The 12,047-nt window shown below is 46.4% G+C and overlaps 1 protein-coding gene across 1 annotated transcript in view; it reads right to left on the bottom strand.

Annotated features, from left to right (window-relative positions):
• The window catches only part of LOC115091575 (acetylserotonin O-methyltransferase-like), a 43,300-nt gene that overhangs the window by 12,225 nt on the left and 19,028 nt on the right, over nucleotides 1-12,047 (bottom strand). Inside the window, exons 5-6 of the mRNA XM_029601754.1 lie at nucleotides 5,953-6,071; nucleotides 5,526-5,666 (exon numbers count right to left, since the gene is read on the bottom strand). Of these exons, the coding sequence (XP_029457614.1) occupies nucleotides 5,526-5,666; nucleotides 5,953-6,071 (260 nt within the window). The remainder of the gene's footprint in view (nucleotides 1-5,525; nucleotides 5,667-5,952; nucleotides 6,072-12,047) is intronic.

Here is a 12,047-nt window from a genome sequence, read left to right as displayed (position 1 = left end):
TTAAGACGATATGGAAAACGATTCACATCCCTAGTACACAACATGGGTATGTTGTTTGGAATTTAACCTTTTAAGTGGTCGGAGCTTTACTGTTCAGCTCCTGGGCCCAGAAGGGGAAACCCTGGGTCTGGGCCTGGGCATATTAGGGAAGACCTACCTTCTATACCTTCAATGAGCAAGGGGGGTGTCAGTGACCTACTATAAGTGTACAATCCAGTGTAATCTTCAGTTTTTAGAAGATTATTTTCAAGAGCCAGGAGAGAGTTTTGACTGCCCTTTCTACTAACTGGAGCACCAAGAGTCCTACTCTGAGGGGAATCCCTCCCTTAAGGGATTCAAAGAAAAGAACGAAGGACTGCATTAGAGCACAGAAGGTTTGAGTCAACTAACAGTGAGTAAAGGCAAAGCCTACCAGCAAAAGGGACCCCATCTGTGATTCCCAAGACTCCAGGGAGAGATAGCTTTATCTTTCTGTACAGAGACAGTAACTTTGTAACCTTAGCCAGTTGGAAGGGGTGGTTCTGTCCAGCAAAAGGACATCTTGACCACCCGGGGACCCTATTTTTCCAAGCCTTGGAGGGTAGGAATTCCTCTGGCTGGCCTTAGACATTCCTTCTCAGAACAAGAAGTATTTTGTAATAAACCAGTACCATGTGCTGCTGTGGGTCAAGAGTTGCACGATTTTCACATAATGTTCATCAGTAAAGAATTGTTTTGGACACTAGCACAGTGACTCCAGGCATTTATTTGGCACACCCAGCACATATTGGGATAGACTTTCACTGGTTACCCCAGGGACAATGGGACAGACACAAGGAGCCACCCTTAGCACTCGGGGCTTTGGGAATAATCTCTTCCCCCCCCCCCTCCCCCCACACTCGACAAAGGATCCAGGCCCTGAAATCAAGAAACCGTGTAAAGTTAGCCTGGAAACGTTCCTCCCCAAAGAGTACAACAAATTCTTTTTTTTGTCATATCAGGAAGCAGCCCGCACCCAGGGATGGGGTTACGTTTGTACTTCAGATTTTAAATGGATATGTGAATAGATTTTATTCGCATTATTTAGACGCATTTACCCCACGTAAATCAGCTTTTACATCCATTAAGTTGGGGATTTTCTAACCTTGCGCACGTCAAGGAAATGACCAGTTTTACCAATTAGTCTACCACTTGGCCCAGGCCAGCGGCAGCTCATTGAGACTCTTCTGGTTCTTGTGCCTGAATCTCTCCCAGTTTACCCAAACCAGTTACCAGTCCATATTTGAAAATAAAAGCTTTTTATTCTCACTTACACCAGATAATTAGCAGGTGTAATTATATGCAAGTAACAGACTTAGGGGCATCGCTTTCTCAGGATCTAAAATAGTAAACTTATAGGAGTAACTGTTGGCCATGTCTGGGAATGCCCACATAATGCCCCTTTTTTATACGCACCAGTTTGCTCGCGCATGTTTACTTACAGGTGTATGCTATGTTACGCTCGGTAGTCCTGCAGACCGCCGCTCTCACCGAGAGCCCGATCTGATTATAGGTGCCATGTCCCAGAATGGGGAGCCCTCTTTGATGAGTCAGGCTGACCGCTGTGGCGAGAGCAAAAGCATGCTGCCTGGACTCGTGGCTGAGACGCCGCCAACGGGTTTGGACACGGCGCATCCTCCTTAGGCACATGCCCCCCCTTCTCTGAATTTAAAGGGACTGTGGTGGGAAAAGCCCCATGGCCCTCCTGGATAACATCACTCCCCCTGGCCCTTAAAGGGGTCCTGCCCTGTGTCCTCCACACCTCGGCAATAGGTCGACTACTCCGCTAGAAGTGCTTTGACTCTGCGTGTTCCTGATTGTTGTTCCTGATCTTCGTTCCTGAATTCCTGGCGTCCGGTTCTCGTCTCCCTGGTTCCTGTTGTGGCAGTCTTGGTCTGTGTTCCTGAGTCCCTCGCCCTTGCCTTCCCTGTGGTCAGGGCCAGTGCTAGCTTTTTTGCTGCACTGTGCAAAAAAGAGCTGTGCTTCCCCCCCCCCCCCCCCCCCCCCCCCCGATTCATTCAATGGCTGTCCCAGGCCCATTAAATAAAGCCCAGCTCCATCCTGCAATCTATATTTTAAAAAAACTGACACAGAACCCATGGATAGGGAAGGGTATTAGGTAATGTAGGCAAACCCCACAGCTTTGCACACATGCCGCCACCCCTCCTCCCCCCCCCCCCCAACACACTCACACACTCCCACACCCTTTACAGACACACACAATTAAATTATGCATTTATAAGAAATTTTACATGAAAAATAACATTCAAGAGTACAGTCTTCTGAGGCAAAAATATCACTTACAACATACATATTATGTATACATGCACTCCTGTGGTGCCAACCAGAAAACTCTGCAAAAAAGAAACTTGGAACTCCTATGGAATTAGACTTTTTGTAATGCGTGCTGGGTATGGACTTGGCCCTCAGAAAGCCATGAATAAATGGAATTACCATTGCGATATAGTAAACCTCCCATACCAAAACAACCCTAACAACCTTATCTATGAAAATGCAACCCTGCACATATTACACCAGGCCCTAGAACACCAATAAAAGCTCTTATTAGAAAACCAGGCTGCTATAGATCCCTTCACAGAAATTACATGCCAGCAAAATACCTCACCTCGGTCACATATGTAGAACACAGAGCGATCCTGACCAAATACAGAATAAAGAGAGCAACAATGGAAAAATAGAAACATTACCATTCTTCATAAAAACATTAAATAATAAAATCAAGAAATATAAAACATCAATCATAATAGTAAAATCATATTCATAAAAAGAATAGTTTAAACCAGTTAACGTATAAAATATTGAAAATTTCCCAAACACCAATAAAATATTTCAAAACATCTGATGAATAAAAAATCCAATAATTAGAAAATGTTCTATTCCCCCCCCAAATAAATGTAATATTTCAAAAGCGCAGAATCATCAAATTACACTCAATAATTAAAATTAATAAGGATTAAAAAATCTCTTGCTCTCCATTCCTGGAATCTGATTTTCAGTCACCCTGAGTTTGTCGCACAAATGTTATCTTCTGTCTCACACACATGCAAAATAATACATCATTATCTCACACGCGCCCTCTCTCTAATATATACAGGCCGCCTCTCCCTCACCCTCACAGATACATTTTATATGTGTGTGTGTGTGTGCCTGTGAGAGCCTATATGTGACACATAGGCTCTCAGAGGCACAAAGACACAGTCACAGGTACACAGGCTCTCACACACACACACACACACACACACACATATACGATCTTACACAGACACATGCATACACATACAGGCTCTCAGACACATTCAGGCTCTCACTCACATATACATACAAGCTCAGACACACACATACATGGTCTCCTAATGTCATCAAGCCATGGTGGGATAAGCTCCACCACGGCCCCATGGACCTCCTGTTGTCGGGCCATGGTGGGATGAGCTTCACCACAGCCCTGCGGGCCTCCTGTCCTATTGTTTTCAGGCAGTGGTGGATGAGCTCCATCTTAGCCCCGCGAACCTCTTACTGTCTTCAGGCAGTGGTCGGATGAACTCCACCACGGCCCCACGGGCCTCCCGCTATCTTCGAGCCATGGTGGGATAACCCCCACCATGGCCCTGCAGGCCTCCTGCTGTCTTTGGGCTGTGGTGGGATGAGCTCTACCACAGCCCAATGATATTCCTGCTTGGGGAGATAGGGGGAGCAGAAGCTGTGAACAGGTGCACGTGCCCACACACACATACAAGGAAGACAGGCCTCTCCTTCTTCAGCCGCCGGCGAGGAGCTCGGAGGCCTGCAGCCTTTCTCCTCCTCCTGCCATATGCACACCCAGTGGACAGTCTTCAGTTATTCATCTTCTCTGTTGTCAGTCTTCAGCTCCTCGTCTTCAGTCTTCAGTGTCTTCTCTGTCCCCCTGTGCGTTCCTTGCCTCCTTCCCTGCTATCCAACTCTTATCTCCCTTGGATGAATCTCTGGTTTGACTTCAGCTTGGAACTTTGACTCTGACTGAACTTCGCTTGCCATTGACCTCTGCTTGGACCTGGACCCTGATTGAATGCCGCCTGCCCTGACTGCTTCCTGTCTCTGATTCTGCTGGTTGAGCCTGCCCCGGACCCTGGTCTGTGACCCGATGTCTGTCAGATCTTCATCTCTACTGCAGAAGCCCACACCTAAGACCTGCAGGCCCTAGTACCTGAGGGCTCAACCTAAGGGAAATGAGGGCTGGTATAGGTAAAGCTCCAGTAGGGCCTCTGCCACAGTCAGCTCCACCAGCCAACAGTGGGGACCTGCAGGTAGGAGGTAGGTAGGAGCCCTGCAGGTCCCCACTGCTATTTAAATGTGTAACTGCCAATTTTTACACACATAAGTTTTGACAATTTATCTTATGTTAATGTGCGAAAACGCATGGTTTTAGTGACTAGGCTCCTTAAAAATAGCGGGACTTGAAGTAAATAATATGCATTTTTACACTTTAATGTTTGAAAGCACTTTTGTGAAGAGGGATGACTTAGTTTTTGGGTACTTGCCAGGTTCCTATGACCTGGATTGGCCACTGTTGGAAACAGGATGCTGGGCTTGATGGACCCTTGGTCTGACCCAGTATGGCATGTTCTTATGTTCTTATGTTCTTATGATGTACATTCCCTAACTGGCACTGTACCGGTTCATTGGAACAAGTGAGCCAGATGTAATAAAGGGTTTTTTCCATTTGGTGGCTATGGAGGAAACAAATTGAGTACATTTGGCTTTATAGTTGATATATAATCTTTAATGAGTGCTTAGATTACATTAAATGCTTTAGAGAAAAGATCAAAATAAAATTCATACATTTCCTACATTTTTTTAAATCTTCCATTTTTATATTATATGGTAGAGAAGGGTTCTAGTGACCCATTTGGTCCTGCAGATTAAAATGGAGATTTTGCAGGGTATATAATACATCTGATTGGGCTAACATAAGAACCATTCAAAGATGAACTTTCAAGACTCTCTGGGCTCTGTTTTCAAATCTGGTCACACACAGGCACATTGAGTAGGACGCGAGAAAGTAATTGTCATAGCATTTCTATGCCCTTAGAGCAGTGTTTCTCAAAATGATACAGGAGCAGCCCCCTAGCCGGTCTGGCTTTCAGGACACCCACAACAATGAGAGAGATTTGCATGCAATGGAAGCAGTGCAACTAAATCTATCTCAGGCATATTCATTGTGGGTAGCCTGCAAACCAGACTAGCTAATGGGTACTCTAGGACCAGCTTGAGAAACACTGGCTTAGAACATAGAAAAAGCATACATATGGCATATAAGCTTCCAGCCATTGGCCAAAATCCTGTTAATTAATAGTGTAATATCCACTCTAGAATATCAGTTCACAGCAGCTGTAGATCTTGGCTCTGGGGTCATTTCAGTATTCACGCTTGCTGCTGACATGTTGTATTTCATGAATCTGACACATGAATTGCAATGAGAACAAAAATGGAATAATGCGACTCAAACCCACCTTCCTGGAAACGGATCCGGTCTTCATCTGGGGATATAAAGTGCTTCTTTGCAGTTTGCACAACTTTAGGCAGGTCGTAGATTGTCACCGTAGACGCTGGGTACAGAGAAATGCACTCCTTTGCCAGAGCCCCTGAACATCCTTGCACAGAATGCAAACAAAATGCTGCATGAATGCGTGAGTATAAATCAAAAACCCAAACTACTTCACTGCACGTAACGTTTATGGTACCAGATGTATAGTTTCTGAATTACTAATGGTCCTGGACTCCTTGGTGTTATTATAGGTAAAAGGGTTCTTTTCAATCAGTCCTCTGTTATCATAGGGAAATGATATATAGCACATCCGTATAGCTTTTCTCTTCCTCTATATCTGATGCAATCTCAATACAGGTTTGTAAAACACTGTGTGCTCTGCGGTCACTTACCTCCCAGGTCACACACATTGGGGAAAAGGGAGAGGTCAAAGAGTGTCAGCACATCTTTGCCGCATAAAGTCCACCCGGAATTCATAAAGTGCATGAATTTGATCATTTCTTCCTCGGATCTAGTGATTGAAAACAAAGCCTAGTTCAGGGTTACATTTGCATCCATTACACAATGAGCTAACTGCATTACTCTACAGCTGGGGTCATTACTTCTTGGCATATGTGCCACCAAATAATTCCTGGTTGGCAGGCTGCTCCCTTCCTGTGCTGCAAGGGAGCGACTTGAGACTTGCAGGCCGGTTGTACTAATTTTGCGATGCAGAAGAGAATGCTATTGGAAACGTGGCAGCATGGCTAGTTCTTGTCAGGGAGAATCCGCACCCCCCCCCCCCCGCCCCCCAAATAGCATTCAGCCCAAAACAGTTGCTAACCCGTGCATGTTTTTTATGCTGAATTGATTACTATACTCTATGCTAAGAATATGTAAACTGGAGAGTACTTCACATACTACAGAAAATCTGCTCTCTCACCTACTTTTCCTGTTTCCTCTATGGGCGTAAACATGCATTTCAGGAAAGCGGAGTTTGACATTTTTCCCCAGAGGAAAGTTTTCATTTAATCTCAGTTTGTAGTTTTCTCTGTTTTGAAAGTTCCACAGAGCTAGAAGGTGAAACTGGTTTACCTACGAAACATTTTCTCTTTTTCCTTTAAAAATTGGAGTATTAGGTCAGTCCAATGGCTTAATTTTGGCCACTGCACTTTTTTGAAGGAGTTAATAAACATGTGGATAAAGGTGAACCGGTAAATGTAGTATACTTGGATTTTCAGAAGGCGTTTGACAAAGTTCCTCATGAGAGGCTTCTAGGAAAAGTAAAAAGTCATGGTATAGGTGGCGATGTCCTTTCGTGGATTACAAACTGGCTAAAAGACAGGAAACACAGAGTAGGATTAAATGGGCAATTTTCTCAGTGGAAGGGAGTGGACAGTGGAGTGCCTCAGGGATCTGTATTGGGACCCTTACTTTTCAATATATTTATAAATGATCTGGAAAGAAATACAACGAGTGAGGTAATCAAATTTGCAGATGATACAAAATTGTTCAGAGTAATTAAATCACAAGCAGATTGTGATAAATTGCATGAAGACCTTGTGAAACTGGAAAATTGGGCATCGAAATGGCAGATGAAATTTAATGTGGATAAGTGCAAGGTGATGCATATAGGGAAAAATAACCCATGCTATAATTACACAATGTTGGGTTCCATATTAGGTGCTACAACCCAAGAAAGAGATCTAGGCGTCATAGTTGATAACACATTGAAATTGTCGGTTCAGTGTGCTGTGGCAGTCAAAAAAGCAAACAGAATGTTGGGAATTATTAGGAAGGGAATAGTGAATAAAACGAAAATGTCATAATGCCTCTGTATCGCTCCATGGTGAGACCCCACCTTGAATACTGTGTCCAATTCTGGTTGCAGCATCTCAAAAAAGATATAATTGCGATGGAGAAGGTACAGAGAAGGGTGACCAAAATGATAAGAGGAATGGAACAGCTCCCCTATGAGGAAAGACTAAAGAGGTTAGGACTTTTCAGCTTGGAGAAGAGACGGTTGAGGGGGGATATGATAGAGGTTTTAACATCATGAGAGGTCTAGAACGGGTAGATGTAAATTGGTTATTTAGTCTTTCAGATAATAGAAAGACTAGGGAGCACTCCATGAAGTTAACATGTGGCACATTTAAAACTAATCGGAGAAAGTTCTTCTTCACTCAACGCATAATTAAACTCTGGAATTTGTTCCCAGAAGATGTGGTTAGTTCAATTAGTATAGCTGTGTTTAAAAAAGGATTGGAAGTGCTTGGAGGAGAAGTCCATTACCTGCTATTAATTAAGTTGACTTAGAAAATAGCCACTGCTTTACTAGCAACAGTAACATGAAATAGACTTAGTTTTTGGGTACTTGCCAGGTTCTTATGGCCTGGATTGGCCACTGTAGGAAACAGGATGCTGGGCTTGATGGACCCTTGGTCTGACCCAGTATGGCATGTTCTTATGTTCTTATAATGCAAATGCAGTGTTTCCTCGTTTGTAGTCTGCAGACCTCTAGGGATCCGCAAGACCATAACAGGGGGTCCACAAGCTGTGCATCAAGAAAGAAAAAGCCCCCACAAAGGCGTGACTCAAAAGGCTGCCACCGGATCCCATCCCATGGCGGCAGATGAAGAGGAGGCCTGAGAAGCTGCTGGCGCACCTCATCTTGCTGATGGCTGAAGAATGAAGGCCATAGGCTGCCGGCATACCACATCTTAATGGCAGCCAGTATGAAGGAGAACATGGGCTGCTGCCACACTCTATCTCACAGGTGGCTTAAGAGTGAAGGAGGCTGCGGTCCACCAGCACACCCCCATCTCGTCGGTGGCTGAAGAGTGAAGAATTTTGCGGGGCCACTGGCCCTGGCCAACGTGTGAAGGAGGTTGCGGAGCACCAGCAGCCTGAGTGAGGAGTAGGCTGCAGAACTCTATTTCCCCTTGCAGACTCCAAGAAATAGATAAGGAGAGGCCTGGGTGAGAGAGAGTGTATATGAGCATGTGTGTGTGAGAGAGAGCCTATATGAATGAGAGAGGGAGCTTGTATGTGTGTGAATGAGAGAGAGCATATGTGTGTTTGAGAAAGAGGGAGTGTTTGTGTGTGAATATGTATGAGAGAGGGAGCATGTGTGTGTGAGAGCATGTGTGCATGAAGAGAGGGACCTTTTATGTGTGAGACCATGTGTATATGAGAAAGGGAGCATTTTGTGTGAGAGAGGAGTGTATGTGTTGTTATGAGCATGTGTGTGTATATGAAAGAGGAAGCATGTGAATGAGAGAGAGAGCATGTGTGTATAAGAGAGAGGGAATGTTTGTAGGTGTAGGAGCATGTTTGTGTGAAACAGAGGGAATGTATGCCTGGGTGAGCATGTGTGTGTGGGGTTGAGAGAAAGCATGTGTATGAGACAGTATGTATGTATGAGAAACAATGCATGTGTGTATGAGAGAGAGGAAGCATGCATATTTGTAAAAGGGAGCATGTTTGTGTGAGCATGTTGTTAAGGGAGCTGGCCATGATCAGCTCCCTGCACCTACCAGCGTCACTGTCCCTCCTTCGCTGGACCCGGGAGCCTCGCAGAAGCAGGAAACCGCCACCGGCACACCCCACTGCACTGCCTTGCCGCTGGCCCTCCCTCGTCGATGCCACATTGTGGCCTGGACACAGCCGGTCCCCACTTGGGCCTGCCAGCTGACCCCCGGGCTCCTACGCACATGCACCACATGACCTTTATTTAAAGGGATCACTGTGGGAGGGGCACTTTGTTCTGCTTTTGGATCCTGCCAAAGGCCCTTGCCTGCCCGACTATGGGATTCGCCGCCTGCCAAGACCCTTGCTTGCCCAGCTACGAGATTTGCCGCCTGTCAAGAACCTTGCCGGTACCTGGCCTCAAGAACCACCGCCTGTTCATCCTGCTCCAGCCCCGGACGCAGGTCTACAGTATCCTCCAGCTCGATCCTTGAGACCCCACATAAGTCCAGCAGGCCCCAGTACCCAAGGGCTCAACCTGAGGGGAACGAAGGCTGGTATTGGTGAAGCCCCAGCGGGGTCTCAGGCCTTCCCCAGCCTTGCCTGCCGATGGCGGGAACCCTTGGGGCTCCTCCCCACTGGTGGTAACAACTCCCCCTTGGCCTAGGGATCCATGTCCGTAACAACTAGCAAAGGCCATGGATGCAGCAGAGGCTTCCGCGTTTCAGGCAATTCCGGGACTGGCATAGAAGATACTCGAGCAGCAGAAGGTCCTGGAATCATTGGCAGCGTCTATGGAGTGCCTCAACGCCCGCTTGGATTTGGTAGTTTCCACCACTACTACCGTTCCTCCTGTACCGGGATCCACGGCGGCAGCTCCGGTTCTTTGCCCAGTGATCCCTCTACCGGCTCTGCCCCGCTACGCGGGCAATCCTCAGTAGTGCCGTGAGTTTGTTAACCAGTGCAACATGCACGTTTGCCTGCAATTCACGCTCTTCCCGGATGACATCACCAAGACTACATACATCTTGTCTTTACTTGAGGGTAAGGCTCTGGCATGGGCATCACCCCCATGGGAGCACTCAGATCCACTTTTGCTGGACCTCCCGTTGTCCTGGATCAGTTTCTGGCTATCTTCAAGAGCCCCAGTCGGCAGACCCAGGCCAACACCGAGCTCCTACATATCCAGGCACTCTCCCAGCGTGCACACAGGCCACTCTCCTGTGCGTGCGATTCAGTATTTTAATTTATTTTAGTTAGGGCCGGTGGTAAAAAGAGGCGCTAGGGACACTAGCGCGTCCCTAGGCCTCTTTTTTGACAGGAGTGGCGTCTGTCAGCGGGTTTGACAGCCAACGCTCAATTTTGCCGGCATCAGTTCTCGAGCCCACTGACAGCCATGGGTTCGGAAACCGGATGCCGGCAAAATTGAGTGTCCAGTTTTCGAGCCGCGGGCCTATTTCAAATGGTTTTTTTTCTATTTTTTTTACTTTTTTTTAACTTTTGGGACCTCCGACTTAATATCGCCATGATATTAAGTCGAGGGTGCACAGAAAAAAAGTTTTTACTGCTTTTCTGTACCCCCCGAAAACCTACCCCAAACCCCACCTGCGTGCGCCGAGCCTATTTTGCATAGGCTCGGCGGCGCGCGAAAGCCCCGGGACGCGCGTAAGTCCCGGAGCTTGGCAAAGGGGGTGTGTTGGGGGCGTGTCGGGTAGGCGGCATTAATTTCAGGGTGGGGCGGGGCGGGAGGCATGTTGGGGCATGACGCCGGCCCGGGGGCATGGTCGAGGCCTCTGGACCAGCTCCCGGGTCGAGTGATGGCGCGCCAGCAGCCCGCTGGCGCGCACAGATTTACACCTGCTTTCGGCAGGCAAAAATCTGCCAACAAAGGTAGGGGGGGGGGGGGTTAGATAGGGCTGGGGGGTGGGTTAGGTAGGGGAAGGGAGGGGAAAGTGAGGGGAGGCGGAAGGAAAGTTCCCTCCGAGGCCACTCCGATTTCGGAGCGGCCTTGGAGGGAACAGGCAGCGCGCGCCGGGCTCGGCTACGCGCGTATCTTATAAAATCCAGCGTACTTTTGTTTGCGCCTGGTGCACGAACAAAAGTATGCGCGTGCGTAAATTTATAAAATCTACCCCATTTTTTTTCATGTGAGCAACTAATTTTTAAACCATTTTTTGAGCACCAGCATTAGTGTTCCATTTCTGTATACAGCACAAAGAAAAACCTGTAAAACCTATGAGCAATGCTCTATAATGTATAAGCAATGACTCATGTGCTCAGCTTAGAGGGAACTATAGCATGTAGTTTCTGTGCAGGGATCTATAACAGCTTGGCTTTTTCTGATTTCCTAATGACAAGAATATTGGTGTTTTAGGGTCCGATGTAACATTGGCATAGGTAGAGTTATTACTGTTTGAGTGCTGGCACTTAGTGTTGTTTTTGTATGGGAGGTTTACTATATTGCAATTCAGTTTACTCAAATCTTTCTGAAGGCCGAGCCCACACCCAGCACCCATTACAATAAGCTGTAATACCAAATGGGTGCAAGTGGCTTTTTTGCAGTGTTTTCTGGTTGGTGCTATAGTAGTGCATGTAAATAATATGCATGTTGTACATGATATTTTTACCTTAGAAGACCATATTTTGAATGTTCTTTTTCATGTAAAATCTGTTATTATAAATTACCCACAGCTGCGGAGAAGCAGCAGGGCCGGCATCGGGCCCGGCGGTGAGTGAGGCTGCTCGCAGTCGGGTCTACGAGCAGCGAGCGCAACAGCTTTAGGGAGCTGTTGGACACGTGCTGCAGTGAAAATGCACGAGGAAGTCAAATACCCCTTGAGCTGGTTTTGAAAAAATCCCCGGGGGCTGATATTTTCCTGCAGTCTGCCCTGATTCTAAATGTGCTTTGGTGAACACTAGATGGCAACAGATTAAAATTTAAAGGTGCAGGTTATGTTTAAACTAAGGTTTTATTTATAGAAGATCATAAGTTATATATTTCATTAGCAATTTAATATAACAATCACAATAACAAAATTAT

The sequence above is a fragment of the Rhinatrema bivittatum genome, chromosome 5 (assembly GCF_901001135.1).
Source record: "Rhinatrema bivittatum chromosome 5, aRhiBiv1.1, whole genome shotgun sequence".
Lineage (NCBI taxonomy): Eukaryota > Metazoa > Chordata > Amphibia > Gymnophiona > Rhinatrematidae > Rhinatrema > Rhinatrema bivittatum.
The sequence above is the reverse complement of the archived record's forward strand: the minus strand, read 5'-3'. Positions and strand labels throughout refer to the sequence as shown.